Here is a 26,693-nt window from a genome sequence, read left to right on the forward strand (position 1 = left end):
GGCACATATGCATAAGGATGTGCTAGAAGAGTAATAAGACAAATATGTTTCTTGTCATATTTCAGAATGCTACTCACCTTCACATATGACTCACCTCCCTGACATGTGAACACTGTGCACAGATTCCAGTTTTATTAAAAATAAAAGCTATGATTATTGAGCATCTACTATGTGCCAGATGCTATCTAATCTAAAGGCTTTCCACACATTTTCTCACTGTATCCCTACAACAAGCTTGTATGTGTGTGTGTGTGTGTGTGTGTGTGTTTACTAAACCTGATGAGGGGGAAGTGAGAGAGAAGTTAGGTGATAAAACTAAAGTCACCCACAGTCAAGGCTGGAGCCAAGTCTGTCTGGGCCCAAATCTGTGATCTTTCCTTTCCATAGTATGGAGCTCAAGAAACATCTGTTGACCTGAGTTAGATTTTTCTGCTCCATGCTATGTGTCCTGGTCTCTCCACCTGTAGCTCCATAGATGAGGCATCTCAGTCATAAGTTCTGCTGTTGGGTTCAACACTGGGAAGCTGGAAGATTCTCTCTGGTTATAATCTACACATTGACCAACGAGTTTATCCTGGATGGAAGTTTATAAAGCCACTGTTAGGTGACTACCTCCCTAACAAAACAGTTGTGGAAGAAGACCTCCTGAGAAGTCTTCAGAGGATTTCACAACTGCACAGCCCACCTCTTCACAATCTTTGGTCTTCTCACCAGGCATATGCCCCACGGTATATGAACACAAGAAGGCTTGACAAGTGTTTACTGCTTGGAAGAGCAGAACACGGTGGCAATGTCAAGTGGAAGGTGATCTAGCAGCTGCTGGCCCATGGCTGAGGGTGGGCGAAGAGCTATCTTACAGGAAAGCAGTCTTCCCAGGCAAAATGACTTGTACCAGCCAAAGAGATGCCTTTAAGGAAGGTTGCAGCAATCATGCCATGGCCTGTGATTATTATGGGGAAATACTAGAAGGAGAATACTAGTTTCCTTTGAGTCTAATCAGGAAGCCTGTGCTGTGCTGTAAGTCAGCTTGGGAGTATTTTACTATGGAGCCCCCTTTTAATTTAAGACAAAGAAATTGAGCTGTCTGTCTTTTTTTCCTCTGTTTTCCTTCGCAAACGTCATTACAAAAAAGATCACCAGAATACAAAGCAAACACTTAAAAAAGCAAATGTTGTGTTATATAATACTTAATGTATGAAAATATTTAGCAAACTAAGTTTTTGAAGTGAGTGAGAGAGGATGGTTAAGGTTTTTGAAATCTAACATATCTGTGTTTTTTCCCAGTTGTCTTTTTAACACAGACCTGCCTGGCACAGCCAAGATGGCTCTTCAGGCAAACTGATACCCTAGGGGCCTCATATGGGAGATATTTCCAGCCCGAGTCTGTATCTTAGTAGTAGCTATAGTTACCGTTTACAGAGGTTTCTGAGTGGCAGGCACATTTCAGCTTCTTTGCGTACATTATAACTAATCTTTACAAAAACTCCATCGGCTATTTTACCCCCACCTTTCAGATGGAGAAATTGAGTTTTGGAAGATTGGGTGACCCATCCAGGTCATATATTGATAAGTGATAAAGCTGGAATTGGATGCCATATCTGTCTGGTACTAAAACCGACATTCTGTCCACTGGGCCTAGGCCATATCAGCATAACAATGGCCAGAGGCATCCCACCCTACCACATCTTCTGCTTTCAGTGGGGTAGGTGGGGCCACCTGCTCAGTCTTTGCATTCTACTCTGCAGTGAGGAAGTCACAGGGACCTCTCATTTAGTGGTACCTCTGGGTTGGGCCTAGGGAAGTTGATCAAAGCTTTTCTTATTATGTCAGCTTGCACCTGGCTTAGGAGTTGGGTGAGAGAGAGCACTGAATGGATAGATAGCCCTTCCCACCAGCTGAGAAGCACGCCTGTAAGGCTCTGTGCTATTGACTCTCCAGAAGCCTAAGCAGTTAAAGGCCCACCCTTTGATGGGGGCTGATCTCAAGTCAACTCCCTGGAAAAAGCATTTTTGGGTGCTATTTGAAGAAAGAAAACTGCGAGCTGAGAAGCACGCCTGTAAGGCTCTGTGCTATTGACTCTCCAGAAGCCTAAGCAGTTAAAGGCCCACCCTTTGATGGGGGGTGATCTCAAGTCAACTCCCTGGAAAAAGCATTTTTGGGTGCTATTTGAAGAAAGAAAACTGCTCTCTGGTTCATTATTTTCTATGACAAAGAAACCCTAGCAAGAAGCTATTCCCAGTGCTCAGATACTGTCTCTGAATCTCTCAGCAATTGGTTGGGGTTGTCCACAGTCAAGTGTATTCTGAAACCAAAACCCCAGTTTGGAGTTGGGAGGAAAGATGGAAGACGGAAATCACAGATGGGTGGTGAGTAAACCAGGAAGAAAAGGCTTAGAGCCAAGCTGGCTGTTAGCAGGATTGGAACAGCTCAGGTGGAGAGCAAAGAGCAGGTGAGGAAACTAGCACTGTTTTAGCCTCTCAAGGCAGCCCAGGCAGCAGTAAGAACACAGTCTGCTCAGTCAGACAGACCTGGGTTCACACTCCAGCTCTCCCAGCCATGTGCGATCGGGCAGTCACTAAGTGCCGTGAGCCCAGTTACTCCATCTCTAAAGTGGGGATCATCATAGGACCCACTTCACAGGGTCCTTGTGCAGAGAACATGCATGTGATCACACTGTGTTCACATGGTGCCTGGCCCACACACAATACACACTTTATCAAACCTAGTGGTTACTCCATGTTAGCACCACATTTGCAAAAACTACTGGATGATAGCAAAATAACTGTAGAAAAGTTCAACAGGTCGAAAAATTAATGCGGTACGAGTTTGTCCCCACCACAATCATCTTAGAGGTTTTAAGATGGTCCCAGTGTGGACACGGCCTAACAGCTGTAGGTCAGTCTTGGGATTTAAAACTCTGACCAGGACGCATGAGCCACCTGCAAGGCACAGATCGAGATCTTGTCCCACCCCCACCCCCCGGGACTTTGCGTGTTGTTGCCCTAACAAGGTGGGTGCCAAGGTCAAGGGGTTGGGGGTGGAGGTTGGGGAAGAGGCCACTCACCGCTCGGTACTTGACCAGATAGTGTCTTATGGGGGAGCCGCCGTCATCCTGCTTGATGAGGTTCACCTTAATAGAGTTTCCGTCCTCTCCCATCTGTCCTTCAAGCTTAGGTGCACTGGGTTCCCCTGAAACAGCCAGGGAATTCACATGAAATTTTCATCCACAGAATGAAAATCCAATCCATCAGAACAGGATGGAGTGACGGGGTGGGGCTGGACACTTTTTCTTGCTCTGTCAGGATTTCAAATGGTTAAAAAGGAATAAGTATAAAACTATGAATTCCAGACAGATGCCTCAGACTTAGCCCAAACTGGGAATGCCTTTTGGAACTGTTCTGGAAACAGCCTCCTGACCTGCGTGGCCCTTTTATCACTTTAGTTTCAGGCCTTTTTCTGTCTTTCTCATTGGTACTTGCATTTCCATTTGGCTGCCCTTCCAACTGCAGAGTTAATTTTTATAAACCTGACACATCTTGAGAAGCAGCCTGAAGTAGGGGAAAATCTAAGTGTTTGAGTAGAAAACTTACACAGGCAACATTATTTTTCAAAACAGTCCAGTTTCTTTTCTGGATACATCACTCACCCAGGGGTCCGTGGGCTTGGCCCCTAAAGGGAGTGAATATGCTGCGTTCTTGTGACTAGCTTTTCAGGAATTAAATTTTATTACTTAGATTCATTTAAAAAAAAATAACAAGTTTCCAGCTGTGATTAAATAAAGCACAATTTGCCATAGGCAAGTTTCTTGTAAGTATCCTGCACTTACTGCTCAACGGAGTGAGTGATAATCCTTGACATTTTAATGTATTAAAGTAACAATCATCAGTCTTTTTCTTTGTGAGAGGAGAGAGAAAAAAATTGTCTTCAGCATTTCTCAACAGAAAAAAAGTCTACGTTTCTCTTTATTTGCAGCACACGCTCAGTTTGTAGCACTGTGAATCCAGGGTTGGGAAAGAAAATGATCTTGTATGTGGTTGACTACCCAGGCTGGTATGTTTCTTCAGCGAGTGAGATGCAGATTTACTTTAAGAAAGACTATTTCACTAGCATATGCTGAAAGCAATGAGGTGAGGGAACAGATAGTATCAAAAGTTAAAATTAAGATTTAACATACTTGGGAATCTCGCACCTCCTGCAAGGAGCTACCTCTGTATCTATTTCATGACATCAGAGAGAAAACCTAGAAACGCTACAAAACAGCTGCCTTCTGGTGGGTCACCTTGGCTTGCTTTCTGGGTAGCAGAATCACAGACATGTGACAGAAGAGCCAGGAAAAGGCCTGTCACCAGGCCTTGGACCTAATTACCCCAACCTGCACCACTGGCCATTTATGAGAAGGCTGCTGGCAAAGCCAGTGTCTAGCCTGGCTGTCCTCATTCAGCTCCTCCTCCCTTGGATACAAAAAGGAAGTGGAGAGAGGAAGCTACCCTAGAGCCCTGCTACTTACAATCCTAGGGCCAGCAGCATGCACAACACCTGGGAGCTTATGATAGGGACAGACTCTCCCTGCACCAAGATCCCTTGGTGACGTGTGCACTTTTAGGTTTGAAAAATAGTTGCTACGGAGACACATAAAAGCTGCAACAGGGAAGATACATAACGGTGACGTCTGAGGGACATTAAGGAAATGTTGTGCTTATTATTTGTTTTCTTCAACCAGAAATAAGGGAAAGGTAAAAACAGAAAAAAAAAAAAGATAAATCGGCTTCAGGCAAAGACTTGCTCTCTTTTTAAGCCACTATCCAGCTACTGGCCCCAACCACTCCGTGGCAAATATTTAGAAATTTGGTTTAGATATGTCAAGGTATGTAGGCTTTCCAAATTCCTATGCACTGTTCTAAGTCTTAGACAAAATAATCCAGGTATGTCTATATCATTATAAATATCCAGAGCTAGAAAGCAACTCAAAGCGGAGTATATTCTAGAGCATGGCAGGAGCTCCGTGGAGATTCTGCTGCTGCTGAGCAAATGGGAAAATGAGGCACAGCAGAGCACTACAAATTCTGTTCTCTGCCTGAATTGGGGTGACCAACTCATTCTGAGTACCTGGAACATTTAAGTTTTAGCAATGCAAGTTCATCATCCTGGGAAACCCCTCAGTCCCATGCAAATTGGAATGCCTGGTGACTAAACTGAATGAAGATGGACATTAATCATGCTAACTTTCTGCCCTTCAGCATCACAACACCGACTCTGTGTGGAACAGCCTATTTGCCTTAGGGAGAAGGGGACTTTCATCGGGCAGCCTTAGTGGCCCTTCCAACACCCCAGCAGGTGAGGGCCACCTCCTCCCCTTCAAGGTCTCATTGGAAGGTGTGTAGAGATCAGTCCAAAGGGGCTGCTCTGGCTCCACCTCCCTTCCTGCTTCCTCTCGGAGTTGAGAAGTGTGTGTTTCCAAGGCTGAATTAATACCACAAAACACGTTCTCTGAACTCTGCTTCCTGAGGGGTCCGTTGCCTCGGCCAAGTCACTGCCTTGGTTTCCACATTTGCAAAACATGGGCACTGGATCAAGTGCTCTGTAGGGCTCCTTCCAGCTATCACTATGACACCGTGACAGTCACTGCACTAGAGTGGACTACCAACTACGCCTTGGCTATTTCTCATGACACTGTGAGAAACAGAACACAAAATATATGACCGTCAGCCAACTTTACGCAGATGCACCCCAAGATCAACAATTCCATATCTCTGAGGTATATAGTTGTTAACTTTTTGCTTTAGAATTGTGAAAATGTTACCTCAAAAAAGTCCTATCTTTGAAAAGAGAACTTGATGTTTCTTCAAAGACATATGAACAAAAGTCTGTCCAAGAAATCTCTCCAGAAATAACAGCCCCTATGAAGGTACTCTCTTATCTTTGGATATATTCCAGAAAAAATATAACTGGAATTACAGAAAAAGCACTAAAAACTGTACCATAGTTAGAACATCACTTTAACATTTACATAGTCAGAACACTATAATTTGCTATCATTTTATCTGAGTGACTACCATGTTACTCTGATATGTATGTATCATTTCCCCGTAGAACATAGAGCATTTTATATCAAATAATACTTAGGTGTATTATTTACAATGCTTTACCTATAATTTATTCATCTAATGTGTACTGAGTATCTACTAGGTACCAAGCAGTCTGATAGGTACTGAAGTTTTAATGGTGAATAACACAGTTTCATTTGCCAAATGAAAAAAAAAATTTAGTTATGATCAATTCTTTTAAAAAATGGTGGGACCCCTGGACAAAACAAAAATAACCCTTCCTATGACAGTATTTCTAAAGGAAGATCATATTCAACTAATATCATAGAGATTTTGACCAACTCTGTCTCTGTAGCTTGTACATTAAGAAGTAGAAAGAACAATTGTTCAATCGTCTTACTCATTTGCAAATGTTTACTATCAGCTATTTTTCTTAAAAATCAGAAATGGGGTTAAAGAAATTGTAAGCTCTCTACACAAAGCCTTGCCTGATGAGAGAGGGGCTGTTATGGAAGAAATGGGGACTTGGCATTGAGGAGGTTCATTGCTTTATTGAACACTTTAGCAGAAGAAATGATTTAGAGGGTCCCAATGTGCTCTGTGTTCTGAGATGGCTGCTCTGATTGAAATCATTATGGGTAATTTCAGCAAAACCAATATTGTAATTATTTGTAAATGTTGGTTTGCAATTCAGCAGCAATCGGTAGGTTGCTCCAAGAGGACTCCTGGGGTTAATTACACCCTTTGAGTTTAGCTTCAGCCATGAGTCAAATTTTCCCCCCAAATATTTTATGTAAAGAATAAAACAGCAGTACCTTAAAAATAAGCCTTGCCAACTACAAATATGAAACATTGGACAGTTTTGTTATTTTCTAGCAGAATGTAAACCATGAATGCAAGAAAAAAAGAACCTACTATAGAGGCTACATACCATCAGATATTTCATAGGCAGGTCTTATGAAACCATAATTGAAATGTATATTTCTGGCCACGCAGATTGTAGGTTATTCCTTTGTAATTACTGTGCTACTGTGGCCTTAAATCTCAGTCTGCTTTATGCCCTTCCTCTCATCAGCAGAAACTCTTGGGTTAGAAAACTACTGCTGAACATCTGAATTTCACAACAAAAATTATAGCAAGTCCACGGCGTTTGGACAGCATTTGTGAATTCTAGAAGAAAAACAACATTCTCCTTACTCAAAGGAGCCAAGGACCAAGAGTTGCATCTTCTGAATGAAATGCAAACGGGCTTCCCTGAGAAAGGCTCGATCTGGGCTCTCTGTCCATCCACTCTGTTTTCTCTCCTAATGAGATCTGCACAAAGTTTTGGGTGTCTGAGTGTAAACCAGGAATGGTTGCAGGGCTTACATGAAAATCTTTCACTTGTACTTCAAATAGAATTGGCTGGCATTAAAAATGCGGTTCATTTTGTTTATCCTAACTCCTGTCTCTTTTGGTTGATTATTTTTTATAAGCAACTTGAAACTTGTGCATATCTTTTTACTATCCATTTTTTAAAAATGTCCAAAATGCATAATTTAGCTATTCAAATATGATGCCTATTCAAATTTTTTTTTAGCCCTAGCTAAACAACGGAATCCCATGTGATCTATGCTCCATACTTTCTTGGATCTTTGTAACTTTCGCTGATGCCTCTTTTGGTAACCTACTTGGAGATTCTAGGGATGCCAAGTGGCTTTCTGACAGTCCCAAAGAACAGCCTGACAATGCAAGGATGGCTATCAATTTGTCTTAAGCATCGCTTCCCCCAAATCAGGCCTTTGGAGTGAAGTATTCCTTTTCCCCTGAATTCTTTTCTCTTCGGTGTTAACAACTTGCTTGTGTCAGAGTGACCTGAATCTGTGCCATCCTAGTCTCTGGCTGCAGGGAATGTCAGGATGCAGAATGAGAGGGGATGGACATGGCTGATTCCCCAGCTTTTCCAGAAAAAGGCTGCTTAGCTTTCTGGGGCCAAGCTCACTAAGGAATCTGGTCCATAAATCCTTTCTGGCACCAGTTTTCTCAGGAATTATGAATATGACTGGGTGTGCTGGGGGTAGGGTGGCAAATGGCTATACAAAGTACAAATTAAACAGCAACAAATGAGCTCTGACAGACTGAACCACAAAAATACCCATTCCCTTCTCATGGGTGTCATGAAAACATCCACAGATTAATTGATCAATTATCTTTGTTTCATCATCCTAAAAAGAAAATACGACCACGAAGGTATGGCTTGTGGTTATGGAGCTGATCCAAGCTGAGGAAGTTATGACAGAAATAACTGCTATCACCAACAATTAATTCAGCTCCAGCCTCCAAGGCCACAAAGGGGGTGGTGGTGGGGGGGGGTTGTTCACATCTTCGGTGGTGCTATTTCATGGACATCGGATTAGTTGTGAAGAACAATGAAGCTCCTGGGAAGTTTCAGCCCTCATACTGGTAACCCCAGGGGAGCTGGCAGTTTCCAAAGCCAGCAGCAGCCCTGGGTCCCTGCCCAACGACTTCAGGCCGATCCACATTGCTGCCTTCTTCTCCAGCCCTGCCCGCTAACTCTCTACCCTGGGAACCACCGGTGGAGGGAATCCTTAGAAACAAAGGCAATTAGAGCAGAAACCCTGGCGAAAAGTCTGTGTCGACCTGCCAGTGACGGTGGCAATCCAGACACACTGCTGTAAAAAATAAAAAAGGGAGTGGAAGGGGTGGTTAGTGATGTTTCAGTCTAAGAAGGAAGAGTGGGTGTTAAAGAGTTTAGTTCATCAGAATCAGCGTTTCCTAGTACGAGTCAGTGTCAGTAGCTAAAGAAAAAAAAGATTGTTATGAATGGGCAGCGGTGAGGGCATGCTCCACCATGCAGCACACTGACAGAAGGGGTGCAGGGGGGCTTCTCACCACACACATGCTGGGCAGGGAGAGGGGGTCCCATTTACAGAGTCCTCAGGAGCTGATGGACGATATTATGGCTCCGTGGAGTCACTGGAGGAAGCCCTGCAGTTCCACAATGCCATGATATTAGAAATAAGCTTTTGCATGGGGGGCATTTTAGCTCACCACAGCAAACCCACTTCTGCCACCCCAGGACAGGTGCCTAGGCTTGTCTGTGGTGAACCCCTGCATGCAGAGCTCTGCAGGCTCAGGGGCCAAGTAGCCAAGGAGGACGGTGCTCAATCCTTGTTATAACCACCCTGCTTCTTCTGATTTATCTTACTTCATTCAGTGCTGCTGGCCTCAGTAAACACTGCCCAACTGTACTGAAGGTGGATGGAACATCCCATGCAATTTTTTGGGGGGTGGCGGAGGGTGGACAGGAAACATTGGATTTCATCAATTGTTGGGTGTAAACCCACTGGCAGGAGAAGGACTCCTAGTTCACTTAAACTTTTCTAATTTATGGGGCCGGCCCGTGGCTCACTCGGGAGAGTGCGGTGCTGATAACACCAAGGCCCCGGGTTCGGATCCCATATAGGGATGGCCGGTTAGCTCACTGGCTGAGCGTGGTGCTGACAACACCAAGTCAAGGGTTAAGATCCCCTTACCGGTCATCTTTTAAAAAAAAAAAAAAAAAAAAAACTTTTCTAATTTAGGCCCAATTCACTTTAAATTCTTACTCATGCCCAGGAAAAGGAGGCAATAACCGTCCTTAATTAAGCTTTATTTCTCTCCACCATAGATGCTATTTGCTCTGACCTCACCATTCCCTTAAATTCTATATTAAAGGCCATTTTCTGCTGCTTGCAGCTCACCTGAATAACAAGTCCTCTGCCTGCCTCCTTGCAGATGGCAGGAGAGGATCTGTCCTGGATGGGAACATGATTTGATGAGGGATAATCATAGCTTTGGAATTCCATAAGGCTCTCAGTGATTTTTTTTTTAGTACTGGCCACATTTTTTACTGACAACAAGACCACTGCTAACGAGTGTTTCTAGGGTAACTGCAGGAAACATCTTCATACATTCCTTGCCCTGTCTTTATGCAAGATGTCCGGAAGAGATTTCTTTTCAGAGAAGTGAATTCCTTTCTACCTTGTTAACATTATGCTTTACTTCATTCTGAATTACAGCATTGCACAGAAATGACCAAATTTGTTTTAAAAAAGAAACTAAAGGGTTTGAAATCCAACATCCAGCCTCTGCTCACACTTAAGATTTCATGAGGAAGGCCCAGACTTTTTCCAGAACATCAGCCACTGAGCAGTATCCACCTGTCTGGGATAAAGTCTGCTCCTGTTGATGGTTAACCTTAGGGAAATAACGATACCACAATATTCTGGATAGGACTTGGGAGTTTAGAAAATCTTAGGCTCCCAATATGCTCTGCCCTAAGACTCACAGATTAAGATAATTTTTTAAGGTAGGCCAAATTTACCAGAGTGGACTACATCAAATGTTGTCCTGCTTTGGGGACATTTCCCACTTTATTTCATACAATGTAAATATCAAACATCTCCTTTTTGAAAATGAGGGTAGCTCCTGTGCAAGCCCAGGAGTCTGGCTGTAAATGGGACTAAATCGGGGCAAAGCTGCCATACATATAAGCTGAAGTCCTCAGAGATGTCAATGTGAGGGTGAACAGAGGGATCAGGGCTAACACACGCAGGGAGTACGAAACGAAAGGACAGACCAGGGACAAAGAACATGCAAAAGGAGTTGTTGACGGTTTTGTCCCTGTGCATGTCACCCAATCAGTTCTCAGAGAAGCGAGGTCAAATGGGAGACCGCTTGCATGCATGGGCACACGGAACTGTTATTGGTATTAGTTTTGCTTTCGTGATCAATGCAGCCCATAGGTATCTCAGGCTGTGATCGGAAGTGAAAATTTTCAGTTAGGAGAGAACGAAATGTGTATAACTTCCAGGGCAGCTTCTGAACAGGTGTTTGATTTTAGTGGGGGAAGCTGTGAGCAGAGGCTTCCTTCTCTCTTTATGGTAAGTGAGAAATGTTTTAACAAGGTTGTGACAGTCACAATATTAACTAATTATTTTGTCACTGCTATGTACTTAATTAGGCTATAATTTTATTTCCTTTGCTGCAAGGGTCAATCACGTGCTTCTTGATTACACAGAGATCTCCAGTCATGGTAATCGCTGAGTGACTTTTCCTTTGATTTTTGCCCCTTGCCTGGGGGAGGGCCACTCTTGAAAAGTGACACCTCAGTAATCACAGCCAAACTGCTCTAATCCAAATTCTTAAATCCCTTATTTGAGAAAGTCCTCAATTTGCACGAATTTTATGAAGCACTCTCATTGGTTTTGAACAAATATAACCTTTGCAATTGATACATTTCTCTCTGTAGCACTTCAAGGTTGTAATCATTTTTATAGAATGTGACTCATTTTACAACAACTATGGTTTTTAGAACTGCTGGATACAGTTAAATCACAATGCTAATTTACAAAACACCTTTCTGGGAAATAATTTTTGTGAACTATCTGGTAAAAATTCAAGTCTGCAAATTGTGTTCTGGCTAACGTGGTTTTACTGTGGAGAGCAGTTTGTGTGACGAAATTCCTTGAAGCAAAATATTAAACCAAAGGCTGTTATGATATCAAATTGTCATGTCAAGGTTGCAAGGAATGATGAATTCTGGATGTAAATTGAGAACAAGAGGAAATCTCTCAAATGGCTTTGCTTAGGAAATCTGAGACAGGAAGAAATGAGTGGGCTGTGGTCCCAGATTTATTTCACTAATCAGAACAAAGAGGTTTACCTTCTGTTCCCCAGCGTGGACGACATCATCAGCACCATGCAAGCCACATGACAAAGTCACATGATACGCACGCACATGATTGGTTGAAAGGAAAGTGGAGGAGGTCACATGGAAAATACAAAAAAATTAAAAACTGATGTAAACAATGGGCAGGGAGAAAAATCAACAACAAAATCACAGACTAAATAAAAGGAGAAATCAAATCAAATTAGCAGCATATATAAGACACATTGGGAGGACAGTAAAACTGCCCAGAAACAGGAGAATAATAAGTCATAAAAAGCATTTGGTTAACAACACCAATAAGCATTAGACATGGCTGCAACACTGCATATTAATACCACATCAAGGAGCATGTACACCCGTTTAAAATGGGGAGTGTTTCTGTCTGGACCCAGATGTCAAAGTCAATCCAGGAGACTGTTAAAGGAAAAGAGAAAAGCAAGTTATTATTCACAGATTCCAGAAATGTCTCAGCATCCTTGGGAAACAAAGGCAATGAAACAGAACATGGGTCATCAAGGAAAATTCTGGAGATTTTTAAGGCATAGATTGTGTGCCCTGGAAGAACAAAAGATTGCATTAAATTAAGAAAAGTCATTTCACATTTGCTCTGATATAACAAGGAGATGGAGTACGAGCAGTAGGAGGCTGGGTACATGCAGGCCAGAGATGGCGGCCTTGAGGATCCTATCTCACCTCTGTATCTGCACACCCACATGATTCCTCAAACCCTGGTGGGACTCCCTGCCATCAAGACCCATAGGAAGAAAGAGGCCAGTGCAGACCAGGGAATAGGTTTCCTTCTAGCAGTTCAGATAATGGCTCAGTTGACATTAAACAGCAGAAACTGAACCCCTGGTCCAATGAGCTAAAAGTCTGATATTAAACAAATGCGTGCCCATTTGTGGATCAAGCTGTATCTTTAGACTTGTGGCTGTATTGATAAGACCCAAATTTGAGATTTACAATGAAAAAACTAGTTTTCTTGTGTGGATTTATCTACGTTCCAATTTGTGACTGAACGACCCTGACTTGTTAAAAGGCACTTGGGGTTTCCCACCATAACTTTCACAGGCCAGGGTAAGTTTTGGTCATTCCCAGTTGAGGCGAAGAGAAAAGGGCAAAGAAGGGAGAAGAAGATAGCTTTCTGCCCAAAGCATGACACTGATTACCAATGATTCCAGAGAAATGCTTTAACCAAGTGACATATTCCCTTGCCACTGTGAGCTGCTAGTACATGCACTTCTTAATGTCTTATATTATGCAAGTTCTGGCACATTCCTACAAGGGTGCCCTGCAGGGATTATATATGACTGAGCAATTTCTCTTTTATTTAGGATATCTTTATTCATTCATAATTATAAATGGGTCAATACACACACATACATACACACAAGCAAAACTAGGAGATATTCTTTATTTTCACCTCCACTGATTGACTGATGATGGATGGATTTTCCCATGCTCATAGCTACTCTGCTATCACTGCAATTGACATGTGATACATTTTGTCTTACTGGTAAGGAATATGTTGATGCTAAATGTAGGCTGCTGCCCAATTGTGACTGTCTTTACTTATCTCTGTATCCTCTGGGACCTACAATTTGGGTCAGTAGTCAAGTGGTTCAAAACAAAAAAGACTCAAACTGGCTTCCCTTTGGATGCCACAACTAAGCATTTTATCTGTGGGCAGAAATGTCTAATGTTTAAAAATTCAAGACATATCAGGGCAGAAACACCTAATTCCTTCTCCAGGAAACATCTGGAAGCAAGGCTGTGTTTCACTAACAGAGAAGACCAACCCACAGTAAGTCACCTTAAATACAACACAGTTATGCAAATGTATTATGTAGCTTTCTCCTACTGTACTGCACCAGCCGGAAAAACAGGATCAACACTCCTAGAAGAAGGGGCACTGTTAGCCGCATTCCTTCTCCAAATGCAAGAAAAACCCATCATTGGAATTAAACCCATGCGAGCACAGCTCATTGTCATCCGCTCTGCTCTGCTGACAAAATGAAACCTCAAAAGCATCAGGAATTAAAATTCACCGCAGCACACACACAGAACATTAAGAAAGCAGACCCTTAGTTGGGTTCTGCAGTAGGAAAAAGAACCGTCTCATGCAACATGCAGAATCAGGAAACTCTTTGCTTCTCTGTTCAGTTATGTATCTGAAGCCTTGGGCAGGAGCACACCTGCTTTCTGCCTTCTTGCTCTGACTACAGCTCAATGGGATGCAGGCAGTTTTTTCTGTGTACCCAGAAATAGAACAAAATCTAAACCTCCCATACAGCTTTAGTGCCTGAACACTATAAAAATGCACACATACTCTTGTAGACTTGTCAGGGAATTTAAGTCCTCAACACACATCTTACTTCATTAGAATGTTATAAAAACCAGCTTGGAGCACGTTACAGTGGTGATTCAGTGTAATGTTTTCCATAATGGAAAAAGAGGATACAGTCTGGCCCTTCACTCTATTGTCAAGAGATGAATTCCAGCACTTTATCTGGACTCTCAACCCAGAGAGAGCCTAGGTTGGGCTTCTTCATCCCACCATTTTTCCAGCACTAAGGTGAAAGCCTGAAAGCAGACAGAAGGAAGGAGGGCTCTCCTTCCCATAGGTGCTCTGTGTACGGCGAGACAAAGGAGGGCACACTGCGGGAAGCAGGGACTCCTTCCTTCTCTGCATCATCCTCTACTTCTCCCCAAGCAGCGTTTTCTCCTTCCCTGGTTCTCAGTCTTCTTTGTTAGCATCCATGTGTGAATGTGCATGTGTATGCATGTGTATGCGCATGAGTGTGTGCATGTGTGCGTGTGTATTTCAGAGAAAGGGACAGCAAAAACTGGAAAGGAGATGCCGTTCTTTTGTCTCCTCAGCATTTCCCTGATCCTTTTCTATTTTTAACTGAAGAGTCGATTTGAAAACGCTTCCTCACGCACAGAGTGTTCTTCAAATCATCACCCCAATTCTTTGGTGATGCTTGCTTTGCTCTCTTGGCCAAGCAGACAGCATGCTTAAGAAATCACACCAGGCTCGGAGCCTTCATGCATTCACAACTGTTGCTTTGAATAAAGGGAAAATGACAGGCAGCACCGTAACCAGAAGTCAGCTGTAAAGCAAGCAGCAATCAGAGGTCTGGCCGAGAGCAGCTCAGCTCTGTACTCACTAGCTGGTTCTGTGCTTGTAAGGGCAGGAAGAGGCCAGGTTGCTATGGAAACATGAAGGACAGAAAGGGCACAGAAAGGTGAAGGAGATAATGGAGATAAATTCAATTCAGAAATATATATGTATTTATATATGAGAGTACTTCAAAAAATTCATGGAAAGATTTGTATTATCTTTCAATTCTATTTTTCCATAAACTTTTTGAAGTATCCTTACGTTTATGTGTATATTATATACAGGCATTATTATAAAGAAAAGACAGAGATGGTGAAGGAGATATTCCCTCACTCCCTTCTTTCCTTATTTATCAATATTAATATAAAATTTTAAAGAGATCATCAGAGATTTTGCCGACAAATGACTCTCACACAGTGAGAAATAACATAATGCTCATTAATTCCAGCTGTTACATGCTGGGCATTGTGTCTGTGTTTTTCACATTTAATCCCTAATTTTCACGAACACCAACGAGGTCACTGGAATCTATCCTTCACTTTAGAGATGAGATATCTGAGATGTGCCGAGGCCGAGTGAGTCATCCGAGGTTACGGAGCGGCAGAAGTAGTAAAGCTGGGGTTTGAACCCAAGTCTGTCTGGTTCCAAAGCCTGAACCCCTTCTGCTATATGCACTGCCTGAAAAAGCACCACATGGGTTGGTGGGCATATTTTTGAGTCAAACAGATGATAACAAGGAACTTTTGAGCTTGTGGCTTGAGTCACCTCCTGGGGCTGGGCCCAAATTGCAAGGGCTTCTGACACAAGGAGAATGGAGCCAACCAGGCCGTGCCACCCTGCCTGCGTACCTGCGCTTCCCGCTGCTCTGAGTGCATGTTGGCATTATATCCTGTGCCTTACTAAGGTCCTGCTGCCTCATGTTGCTCCTACCTCCTAGAAAGCTAGGCTCAAAACTCCAAATCATGGCAGGCCTGCAGCACTCTCTACTCCCGAGGCTTCAAGGGAACAAAAGGACAGGGTGGCAAAATGAAGAAGGGTTGGAAATGAGCCAGGCCCAGCCAGGATGACAAAGCCTGAGACTGACAGTCGACATTACTGTTGACTCAGTGGTACTGATCCAGGGTGGGCAGGTGGAGCTCAACCAACATGGTAACGTTTGTTTTCTGTAGGGGTGTGGTGGAGGGTGACTATGCATGCCATTTTAGAGAGGAGAAAAGTGAGGCTCACTTTGAAGGGTTAAGCAATTTGCCTAAGCACCTGCTGCCAGCAGACACTGTTTATTTTTCCACAAATATTTACGAGAAATGTATGCATTTATGGAGAAAGCAAAAGTTATAGGCCTCACTGTCTAATTTGAATGTCTGAATCCAACTGTGCCAATTAAACACACTACCCAAAAACATATTTCATGACCCTGCAGAGCTGATATTTTTCTTGGTGAATTCCTTTGGCTTCTGCAAATACTAGCTTTGGTACAGCCCACCCAGGGTCCTGAGGACAGGGCCGGCTGCGGCAGCCTCAGGGGGCCTGTCTGCAGGGTTTTCTATCCAGAGCAATGCTTTCCATTTGCCTCCCCTTTGGTGGAGGCTGCCTCCCATGGATCTGAGAAGCCCTATACCTATTTCTCTTCTCATTTGCTTCTCTAAAATATGACGCTGCTTTCTGCTGACAGAGTTGAATTATCACCTGGTGAAGGAGATAACATTAGGCAGAACGAATCGTGGCTGGTGGAAAGAAACCTGCAGAGAGGTGGATGAAGAAAATGATACTCACTATCTGGTGGAGACAATGGAACAGGGGTAGAAGAGCTAGCAGGAGCCACTGAAGAAAGAAAAACGAAGGTAAAAAAAAGAAAGGAAAAAGCTCATTTCAGCACACAGATACTGAATGGGAAAATAAAGGTGACAGTATGAGGAGCTGAAGCAAGTTAGAGCGGGGGAAGAAAACACCATGCATGGAACAGGTGGCCAGCAGAGAGCAGGGCTCCAACTTCAAACCGTGAGCTGTGCACCTGCCAAACTCTGTGGTTCAGGTAAGGGATTGGGCCAGAAACAGCTGCAGAGGCCTTAAACCCTGACTGAAAACAGCCAGCCAGTTCAGCAGGACCAGCTGTCTCCACAGGATCAGAGGTCCAGGAGGAAAGGGACCCTGGACCTCAGCTTAAGGTGAACAAGTAAAGGAGAAAAATAGTTTGCTTTTCATGTTACCTATCTATATATGTGTTAATATATAGGCATATGTTTACATATATGGCACATATTTATAGCAAAAGTTATAGTCCTCACTCTCTATAATTTCAACATTCCAATTAAATGGGGAAATGGACATCCTACTTGATGTTTGCTACTGGGTCAAGTTCATGATTGTCATATGATCAACACTGCCTTCCAAAAAAACCCCCTAGAGATGTGATTATCTAGATGCTGCTATAGAATAGCGATGCAAATAATGTCCAGTGTTATTCTTGCTCCCCCAGAGAAAGGAAATGTTGAAAACAATGGGGCTAAACAAGCAACGCTAGACAATTTTCTGCATGGAGGATGGTTAGAAATTGTGCATCTGAGACAGTGGGGCACTGAATGGATCTTTAGTTTTTCATTGGCAAATATTCAGAAGTTGTCCCATCAACAATCACGAAACAAAGTGCCCTTTGAGAGCTAGATGAAAATTTGGAAAAAACATCAACATGTCTCCAATACTGCCTTCATACTCATGGTTTGGTCCTCCTTTACCTTCCAGACAAGGGTATCTCATTAAACCATGAGAGTATGATGTCACTGGAATCAGAGAAAGACAGGCTACTAACTCTTCATGATTGGATGGTCTGGGTAATTCAGATGAAAGCGCCTTTTTCCTTCTCTCCCTCTTTTAATTTTCTGGCTTGACGTGTTTGAATAATTGTCCATACTATTCTGGCAAAGGATTGGGATTTTATGTGCTTTAACCACATATATTACAACACTTTAACTTATACTTGCGAAGTGCCATCCAGGGGACAACATGTAAAACAAAAATCTCAAGATGCCTCTTTTAAGAAGTAGAGACTCATGCCTAATCTCTACACCCTGAAAGAAATCTTCTATTTTGCTTCATGGTGCAGAAGCTGATTAAGAGGTAACACTCAGGTGATGAAATTCTTCAGGTGTGGAGCTCAGTCATGGAGGAAAAGATTCACAATAAATCGTAAGCAGTTCTGGCAGGAAAGCAGCCCCTCCCAAGGTAGAGGTTGTGAGCTTTCCACCTAAGTGTCTCGATGGCACACAGACGCCTGGCTTAAAAATACATGAAACAGGAACATTTCCCCAGGGAAGAGTTTTATTGGTTTGTTGAGAGTCACAGCTTCCCCATTACCTTCATGTGCATTTATGAACTTCACGCACACAAAGGCACCTCCAAACAGGTAAGCGATGCTTTCTAATCCAGCAGCATGTAAGCGGGAGTCCCTTAGGTGTACATGGTTTTTGCTAGTTTTACCTGCTCATCTCTGCTTTGATACATTCATGCCCCTGAATGTGGAGAAGTCTATTGAGGAACCAAGAAAGCAACCCCATTACTGAGACATCTCAACAAACTTCAAGTGATGAGTTAATGCCAAATGTCCTGGCCTCACCTAACACCTCACAATCCAGGGGTCCAGCAGCAATGCCTTTCTGTCCAGTATGACAGCCCCTGCTGGCCTGTGCCTCCTCTTCCTTGGGGCTGAGGGTGCCTCCAGAGCCCAATTTCAATGCCATGGGATCAGGCTGTACATATGAACCCCAACAGTATTACAGCTCTGTCCAGTATGACAGCCCCTGCTGGCCTGTGCCTCCTCTTCCTTGGGGCTGAGGGTGCCCCCAGAGCCCAATTTCAATGCCATGGGATCAGGCTGTACATATGAACCCCAACAGTATTACAGGACAAGGGTGCACTGTTAGTAGGTGAGATAAGCCAGGGTCAGAAGCCACTGCCATTGGTTCTTGGGTCCAGTGCAAGCACACAGCTAAACTGACAGCTGCTTCTCTTTACTTAAATTCAGATGACCTTTGTGCATTCCAAGGAAGGGGAGTGAGAACTCAGAGAAGGTCTTTCCTAAGACTTGCTCTCACTTCCTAGTAGCGAAAAGTGGGTTTTGTCACAGCAGTGGTAATTGCTACCATCACCCTCCCAACAGTACCTCTTTTCAGGATGGTTCTAGGGGCAGCAGGATAGCCCTTGAGCTAGACCCACACTTCAACAACTCTGGCAAGGCTATGATGGTGCAAAGACCATAATAAGGTATTTTTAGTGAGAGCACACAAGGGTACTTCAAAAAGTTCATGGAAAAATTGAATTAGGTAATATAAATCCTTCCATGAACTTTTTATATGTTCCCAAATGTCCACAACTACATCCTGCTAAATTTCTTGAAAAAGGCACACTCCACTGTAAGACTCTATGCCACGGTTTTACTTATCTAAAAGAAGTTTGCTTTTTAATTCTCTAAATCATAGCTTTATCATGTGATTGACAAAAACCGACTTTTTGTGCCGCTAGCAATGCCCACTGCTGTATCATTCATGAGCTTCTTGGTATGAAGAGGAGAACCCAACATTTTCCTAAGTGCTTCTTGGGGTCTTGGTTATTTACCTATTTTCATATTACCAGACAATAAATAATAAGGTCTAGAGGTCTTTTTTTTAAATTAAAAATTTAATTTTTAACACTGACTTTAAAAACACAGCCTCTGCTATATATATAAAAAAACCCAAAAACCAAAAAACCAAAAAACTCACCTTTACAAGGGCTGAGCTTGCAATGAATGAAAACCACTGTGGTTTTTGAAGTCCAAAACCCAGTAACTCTGATGTAGTACTCAAGCTCCAGTCAGAAGCTCAGAAGGATGCCTCATCCCAGCCTTCCTGTCTTTAATTAAACTAAGCCAGCACTCATTTATTGATCTAATCCAGAGGAGAGGAAACCTGAAGACTCAGTTGAAGGACCAACGAATGATCGGTGGAAGGATCCAGAAGGAAGGTTCTCTCATGCTCAGAGCTGCTCCTTCTGAACTCACTTAGGGCACAGCTGCCAGCCCAGAGCAGACAGCTGTCAGTACTACCTGACAACTCCATGCCCCACTCTGACACCTTCCAGAGCTGCTTCATTCAGACACCAACTCTGCTGAGATAGTGGATTTAGCGCTCGCTCAAAATCTCAGAATGCCTACATTTAGCTACTTGGTTTTTGCTGTTGCTGCAATATTTCTGAATAAATTTTAAAAGATAAGCTTCCCTGAGTGCCTTTCAGGAGCTAGGAGTTTTTATGAAATGAGCGTGCAGCTTCTTGAATAACTTTTCTTCTGAGTCTGTCTGGGTAACACTTCCGTCCACTATTTTCTGAGCTCAGCCTAGGAAGGAAGAGCCAGGCCTCCATAAAAGTGAGGCTTAGAGGTGTCAATGCAGGACAAGGGGGTCAGACTACAATTCTGCTCCCTGTAGCAGCAGGCCAGTTCTGTTACCCTTGTTTCCTGTGTCCTCTCTTTACAGCTTACACAATTAGGGTGTCCTTCGCATGGGGAAATCTCCCCACTATATGCTCGGCAGGATGGTTAAGTTAGCTGGTCAGTCTTTTCCAAACGCAAAAATGCACATTGCAAGTAGCCTAGCGTTAATGAACAGAGCTGACCAGAACTGGGGATTTAACACCCCAACAGCTGCCTTCAGGACATGTGCATGACTTGGAATCCAAGTTCAAGTCATATCTTTATAAATGCAGCTGCTGCAGAGGCCTCCTCAACCAGTCCTCCTTTTCCCCACCAGCTACCAACCTGATGGACAGAAAAGCAAGAAAGAAATTGAGCTCAATCCTTTTGTTCCCTAAAAGCAAATGTGAACACCCTTTCAGGTTATTTTCCCTTGAAGGGATTTTGAGCAGCGGCCTGGTGAGGCTGGGCTCACTTTTCTGGCACCCTGGCTAAAGGTGAGGCAGTGCTATAGCGTGTCAGTCAGGGACCACCTGCAGACTTCCACCATGCTAGGTTCAGCAAACATCATCTTTGCCACAGGGTAATCATCACACACAAAGATTAATAAATAAACATGATTTCAAAAAACACAGAAGTTGCATGCTCTAAAACAGTAAGAGTGTTAGCCTTTTGGAGTAACCTACAGACGTTAACAAGAGCACAACTAGACTATAAGGTCAGTGTGGTTAGGGCCCAGACAGTATCATCTACTTCAGCCTCTAGGGGACAAAAAAGGGACCAGAACTAAATTAAGAACTAGGACTAGCAGATGTTAATGCTATGGAAACAGGTAATGAGGTATGAAGAGGCACTTACGTGGAGGAGGGCTATCTGCATTTCCCATGGATGGAACACAGACGAAAAGAAAAGACAAGAGACAGACCCAAGAAAAAAAAATAAGATGTAAAAGAAATGAATAGAATCCGCAGAGTGCATGGAGTTGGAAACTCAAATTATCAAATTACTTCAAATCCAGAAAGAAGCAATTCCTGTAGAGTGAGATGAGACACCTTTTCTACATCTGGGAGGAGGTGAGGGGGTCCCTTTGAAGGCTCTTGGCTCTGAAGGGAAGGCAGCAAAGGATTCTCTCATGAGCATTTTAAATCTGGGGGCGACTCTGTGACCCTCAGGGGTCTAGTTCTATAGCATCTTTTTCTGCTGGGTGGACTCAGGAGCCTCCCAGGGCAGCAGCTGTGGTGTGCAGAAGGATGCTTCGTGCGGGGCTCACCCAAAGCCTGGCTGCTTGCAGGAAGGGAGGGCAGACAGGGCAGGTATAGTGAAGGAGGGAGGGAATGGAGGAGGAAAACAGACACAGCCCTGAATGGCATCAGGGAGAAGCAATTCTCTGATGGGGGCCGTGCGGGAGGGAGACCCTGATAAATGCTCCTGGGGTGGGAGGGGGGAGGAGCAGAAAGGGCAGAGCTGTGGCATCCTTCCCCTTCTGTACTGCAGGGTGTCCTTCTGCCCCCCATGTCCTACAGCAGTCTCTGCTTCCCTGTGACCCCACACCTCTGCAATGAATTATGTGAACGTTGTCGCCTTGGCCCTCTTCCTCCAAGTCACAGGGCACTTAGGGCCTCTGTGGTCAGACTCAAAAAGCAAATCTCTCAAATCCCTCCACAGTGGCTGCTGGTTTTCTCCCTACTCCTGCTGACAATGTGCCGCTGGTTTTCCTTTGCTGGCTATTATTCTAACAAGCTGGGCCTGCCACTAGGATGTCTCCCCAACCCCTTTGAGAAAGAGAGGATGAAGGGACTGTGTGGAAGCCACCACTGAGAGCCAGACAAGTAGGAGGGGGGCCACCCCGAGCAGAGAGATCTGAAAGACAAAAGCTGTCATCTGAACAGGACGTGGGCCAGCACGGGGTGCCCTGCTGTCCCCGGGGAGAAGAGGTGGGCGTGAGGAAGAGGCAGGGCCGCTGGCTGTACTTACGGACTGGCTGCGTCTTGAACTCGGAGGCTGCGCTGATCTCACCCAGCCCCTTGCCGTTGAGGGCGGCCAGTCGCACCGCATATGTCGTCTCAGGCTTCAGGCCCACGATGGTGACAATGCCCTCCATGCTGGCTGTTGTGAGAACATGGGGAGGACCACAGAAGAGTTAAGGGGCTATTGTAAAATGGTGCAGCCGCTCTGGAAAACGGTATGATGGGTCCTCAGAAAACTAAACATGGGATTCTCATTTGATCCAGCAGTACCGCTTCTGGGCACATACACGAAAGAACCGAGATAAGGGACTCAAATAGATACCTAGATACTCATGTTGATAGTGGCAGCATTCACAATAGCCAACAGGTGAAGCAAACCCAAATGACCACTGACAGGTGACTGTGTAAATGAGGCGTGGTATAGACATACAATGGAATATACGCAGCCTTAGAAAGGAAGGAAATTCTGACACAATAAGACTGGGATGAACCTTGAGGACATTATGCTAAGTGAAATAAGCCAATCACAGAAAGACAAATACTGTATGATCCCACTTATATGAGGTACCTAGAGTAGCAAACTACACAAAGACAGAAAGTGGAATGGTGGTTACCAGGGCCTCTGGGGGGTGGGAAAAGGAAATTATTATTCAATAGGTAAAGAGTTTTAGTTTGCGTGATAAAAAAGTTCTGGAGATGAATAGTGGTGCTGGGTGTGACTTAATGTCACTGAGGTGTACACTTACAAATGGTTAGATGTAAAATCTATGGTATGTATATTTTATAATAAAAATAACTAGAATTGGCTTTAAAAATAAAAGAGAAAAGAAAAAAGCCTGGTGGACAGATTGTAACATGAGATCAACCTGCTGCAAAGTCGGTATGAGATTTCAGAAGTCGGGAAGGTAGAGGGACTGCTTCTTTCTCGCTGAGACCCTGACGACACAGCGACCCCTCCTTGATCTGAAGCAGTTTCTGGTGGAACTGACTCTCAGTAAAATTGGATTAGACCATGTCTCTAAATGGCTGTGATACCGACATCCCAGCCCACCCCTAATTCTACCTTAGTTACCACATACCAGATCAGGATTAATAATTCCTACCGATACAAAACATACATCACTTAGTTACTCCACGTAAACCCAGTAGGGAGAGTTAGACATAAATATACTCAAACCTCAGAAGGTCTGGCCTCAGAATCTTCAAACTGCAGTAATCCCAGGGTCATTTCTAAAACCTTTAGCTTGGAAAGATATCATGGGATTGATTTAAGAGCAGGTTTGTCCTGCTAGCTCTGCTTATTTGGTTACTATCACAACCACGTGACAGTCCCTGAGTACAGATACCCATGCAGGACTGGCTGGGTGTGGGCAGAGAGTCCACAGTGCAGGGAACCCAAATATGCAGAGGGGAGGGGGGTGGTACAGTACTCATCGGCTGTGTTCAGCACCTAAGCAGGACTTCTGCCTGCAACATGGTTGAGATGGTCTTATCCATCCTGGCTGGGTCGTGAGAGCCAGGTTCTAAAGCACTGGAGGCAGAGTGCTACCAACTCTACCTGGAAATGTGACCGTGACCTAATTCTCTAGTTCTGGAGGGACACAAACAAGATGGCACATGATGGTATCTGGCATGCTCCAGTAGGTGAGAGTGGTGTGTCAACCCTACCCCAGTGGGCAGCCAGGATCTGGTGAATGCTGGGATGAGTATGTCCCCCAATGCTGAGTACCGAGGCACCCATGGTCCTAAAGGAAGTGCCAAGTCTCCCTGGCTCACCTTCTTTCGCATCATACCACTTGAAATGCCACACTTCTTCACCCATCGCTCTCCACTCAGCCTTGTACTTGAGGATGGGCACCCCACCTGTGGCCTCTGGCTCATCAAACTGCACCTGTGCTGTGCTGGAATACGGCTCCACCTGGTCGATGGATGGTGAAGAGGGGGTGTCTGTGGGAGGACAGATGCGGAGACCCGGGTGAGCCCAGTTTGGCCTGGACCCTAACTCCCAGTCATGAAGCATGCCTCTTTCATTTCCGCTCTCTTTTGGGAATCCTGTCACCTGCATCCTGTCCTCCTGGCCCACCTCATCATATAATTCTCCCCCAACATACCCCATGTTGAGATCCCCATTCCTCTAAGGGCTCCCTGACCTTCTGGCTTTGTTGACCTGGCCCTCCCTTCTTCCTACTCTCCTGGGATCACTGAAGTACAAAAAGTGGGCTGGCGAGGCCGGGGGTGGCGTGGAAGCCACCTAAGGGGCACTCACCTGCTTGGACAAGGATGAACTCCAAGGACTCCTGTCCGATGCGGTTCACTGCAGTGCAGTTGTAGTTGCCAAAATCATTTTCAGAGTCTGGGGTCACCTTTAGAAGGAAGAAGCGCCTGGGTTACAAGTGTCCCATGGGATGGCCACAGACTCAGATCCTCATTTGCTGGATTGAGTTAGTAAAGAACAGAACCAGTAAGGCACGGATCATTAGCTGTAGCCCAGCCCTAAACGAGAGAGGAGAATAGCAGAGGGGCTTTGCGGGGGAGGCACATTCCACCTCCAGTCCCTTCTCTGGCACAGGGGGAGGATCGGGGCAGCGGGGAAAGGTGGCTGTGAGGAGGTTCGGTTTCTTCTCCAGCCAGTGGCTCCCCTGCTCAGCATGTGCCAGGGAAACGAGAGAAGACGTGAGCTGCATTGAGGAGCCCGCCCTAGTCAAACTGCACCTTCTCCACCTGCCCCTGCCCCTCCCTGACTCACCTCCAGGTAGCTGGCAGAGGGGGTGTTGTAGATCTTGATGTTGCTGTAGTTGGAGCTTGGCAGCAGCTGACCATCTCGGAACCATGAAATCGTGGCACTGGGGTAGGCGAATACCTCACAGGTGATGTTCACCTGGTTCCCCTCCCAAGTGTACACAGCCACAGGGCCCTGTAGCTTGGGGGCATCTGCAGTGAATGACAGTGACTATCAGGATGACTGCCCCTACTGTGGAGCCTCCCACATCCTGTCTCCTGGCACTAGGGAAGGCAGGATATGCCCCAAAGCAGAGCTAGTGCCTGGTGTTGTGGAGGTCAAGGTTGTCTCGGTATTCCTGAGCCCCAGCTGGCTTGTAAGAAGCCTGGGGATGGTCTATCGGGGTGGCTTGGGGACACAGCTCTGGATGGCCTAGGGCTAGCTGCCCCAGGGACTGTGAGCAGGGCCCACAGGGTGAGCTTAGGTCCTGGCTGCTGCTCTCCTCTCTCGGCCTGACCGTGCACTGCCCCTCCCTCCCCCGCCTTCCCCCCGGGACTCCTCACATTGCACTTCAAGGTACATGGACTGGGAGTCCTGGCCGATGGTGTTGCTGGCGGTGCAGATGTACTCTCCGGCGTCTGTGTACTGGATGCTCTTCAGGGTCAGGGAGGACACACGGGCGTGGCTGCGCACCACCATGTGCCCGTCCAGAGTCTGCCAGGAGGGGGGTGAGAGTGTCAGAGGCCAAGGCAGGGTGGAGGGCAACGGCAGCTCTAGAAGGGCAGGGACTAGGAGACTAGGCCATCGCTGTCTATGACCAGTCTCACATCCTGTCTCCTCTTTGTGCCAATGTCTACATCTTACTTTAGGTACCACCTAATGCGGGAGGCTCTGGGGAGCACCATGGGAACTTGGGTGTATCCAAAACAAAGAACGGGACTTGGTTATGTCAAGCAGCCTGAACTGTTTCAATGTTGGTTTGGGGCAAGGAAAGGCTGGGTCTCCCAAGATGACTTTGTTTGGGATGTCTAAAACAGAAGCAAGAGCCCTGGCCAGCAGATACTCCTGCAGCAACAGCCTTGCCGCGTGAGATTCTGAAAAACCTGGTCTCTCATCCTTTCCTTCCAGTCTGCCCATCTGCCAGTTCCATGGTGCAAGCACACGTAACAGGAAACTCACATGTGCCCAATGTAAGAAATTATACAAGAAACCCATATTTGTGCAGATGCCTGTCTTTTTGGATGCTTAAAAGTAAAATAATTCTATTCAAAACAAGTCAAACAACTCAAAGCTCAGGAGCTGTTGAGCTGGAGGTGAGGGTCACTGGGTCCCCTCTCCAGGGACAGTGGTACAGACAGCCCAGGCAGAACTGGGATCTTTGACACCACAGTCACCACCACTATCTCATCCTTGATATTGCAGTTGGCTTCCTGAGTCTCTGGAATTGCAATGATTGGTAAAAAAGAGAATACATATGTGAACTGTAAGCAGTGGGTAATGAAATATTTCCAAGGGGTTTTCTCCCTTTACATTGTAACCATTCTAAAATGGTTGCTGGCTCAAGAAAAGTCTGGGCATGTGGCCCAAGTTGAGCTCCTCAAGAAAGGTGGTAATCTGAAGAAGGGGTCTTGCTCCTTGTAGCACATGATACTCTGTACAGATGGCCAGGAGGGTACTCTGCATCTG

General features: G+C 44.9%; 1 protein-coding gene across 2 annotated transcripts in view; it reads right to left on the reverse strand.

The window, feature by feature from the left end:
- The window catches only part of NCAM1 (neural cell adhesion molecule 1), a 41,885-nt gene extending 16,106 nt beyond the window's left edge, over positions 1-25,779 (reverse strand). The window contains exons 1-8 of one of the 2 annotated variants that reach the window (XM_008589197.1): positions 25,571-25,766; positions 25,035-25,219; positions 24,555-24,651; positions 24,065-24,235; positions 22,296-22,427; positions 21,180-21,194; positions 11,752-11,754; positions 3,065-3,189 (exon numbers count right to left, since the gene is read on the reverse strand). In XM_008589197.1, the coding sequence (XP_008587419.1) occupies positions 3,065-3,189; positions 11,752-11,754; positions 21,180-21,194; positions 22,296-22,427; positions 24,065-24,235; positions 24,555-24,651; positions 25,035-25,219; positions 25,571-25,706 (864 nt within the window). In that variant the 5' untranslated portion in view covers positions 25,707-25,766. Of the gene's footprint in view, positions 1-3,064; positions 3,190-11,751; positions 11,755-21,179; positions 21,195-22,295; positions 22,428-24,064; positions 24,236-24,554; positions 24,652-25,034; positions 25,220-25,570 lie in introns of both variants that reach the window. The other variant, XM_008589196.1, reaches the window with a different exon arrangement.
- Positions 25,780-26,693: the final 914 nt, after the last annotated feature.

This window comes from Galeopterus variegatus, unplaced genomic scaffold (assembly GCF_000696425.1).
Source record: "Galeopterus variegatus unplaced genomic scaffold, G_variegatus-3.0.2 Scaffold5289, whole genome shotgun sequence".
NCBI classification, from domain to species: Eukaryota; Metazoa; Chordata; class Mammalia; order Dermoptera; family Cynocephalidae; genus Galeopterus; species Galeopterus variegatus.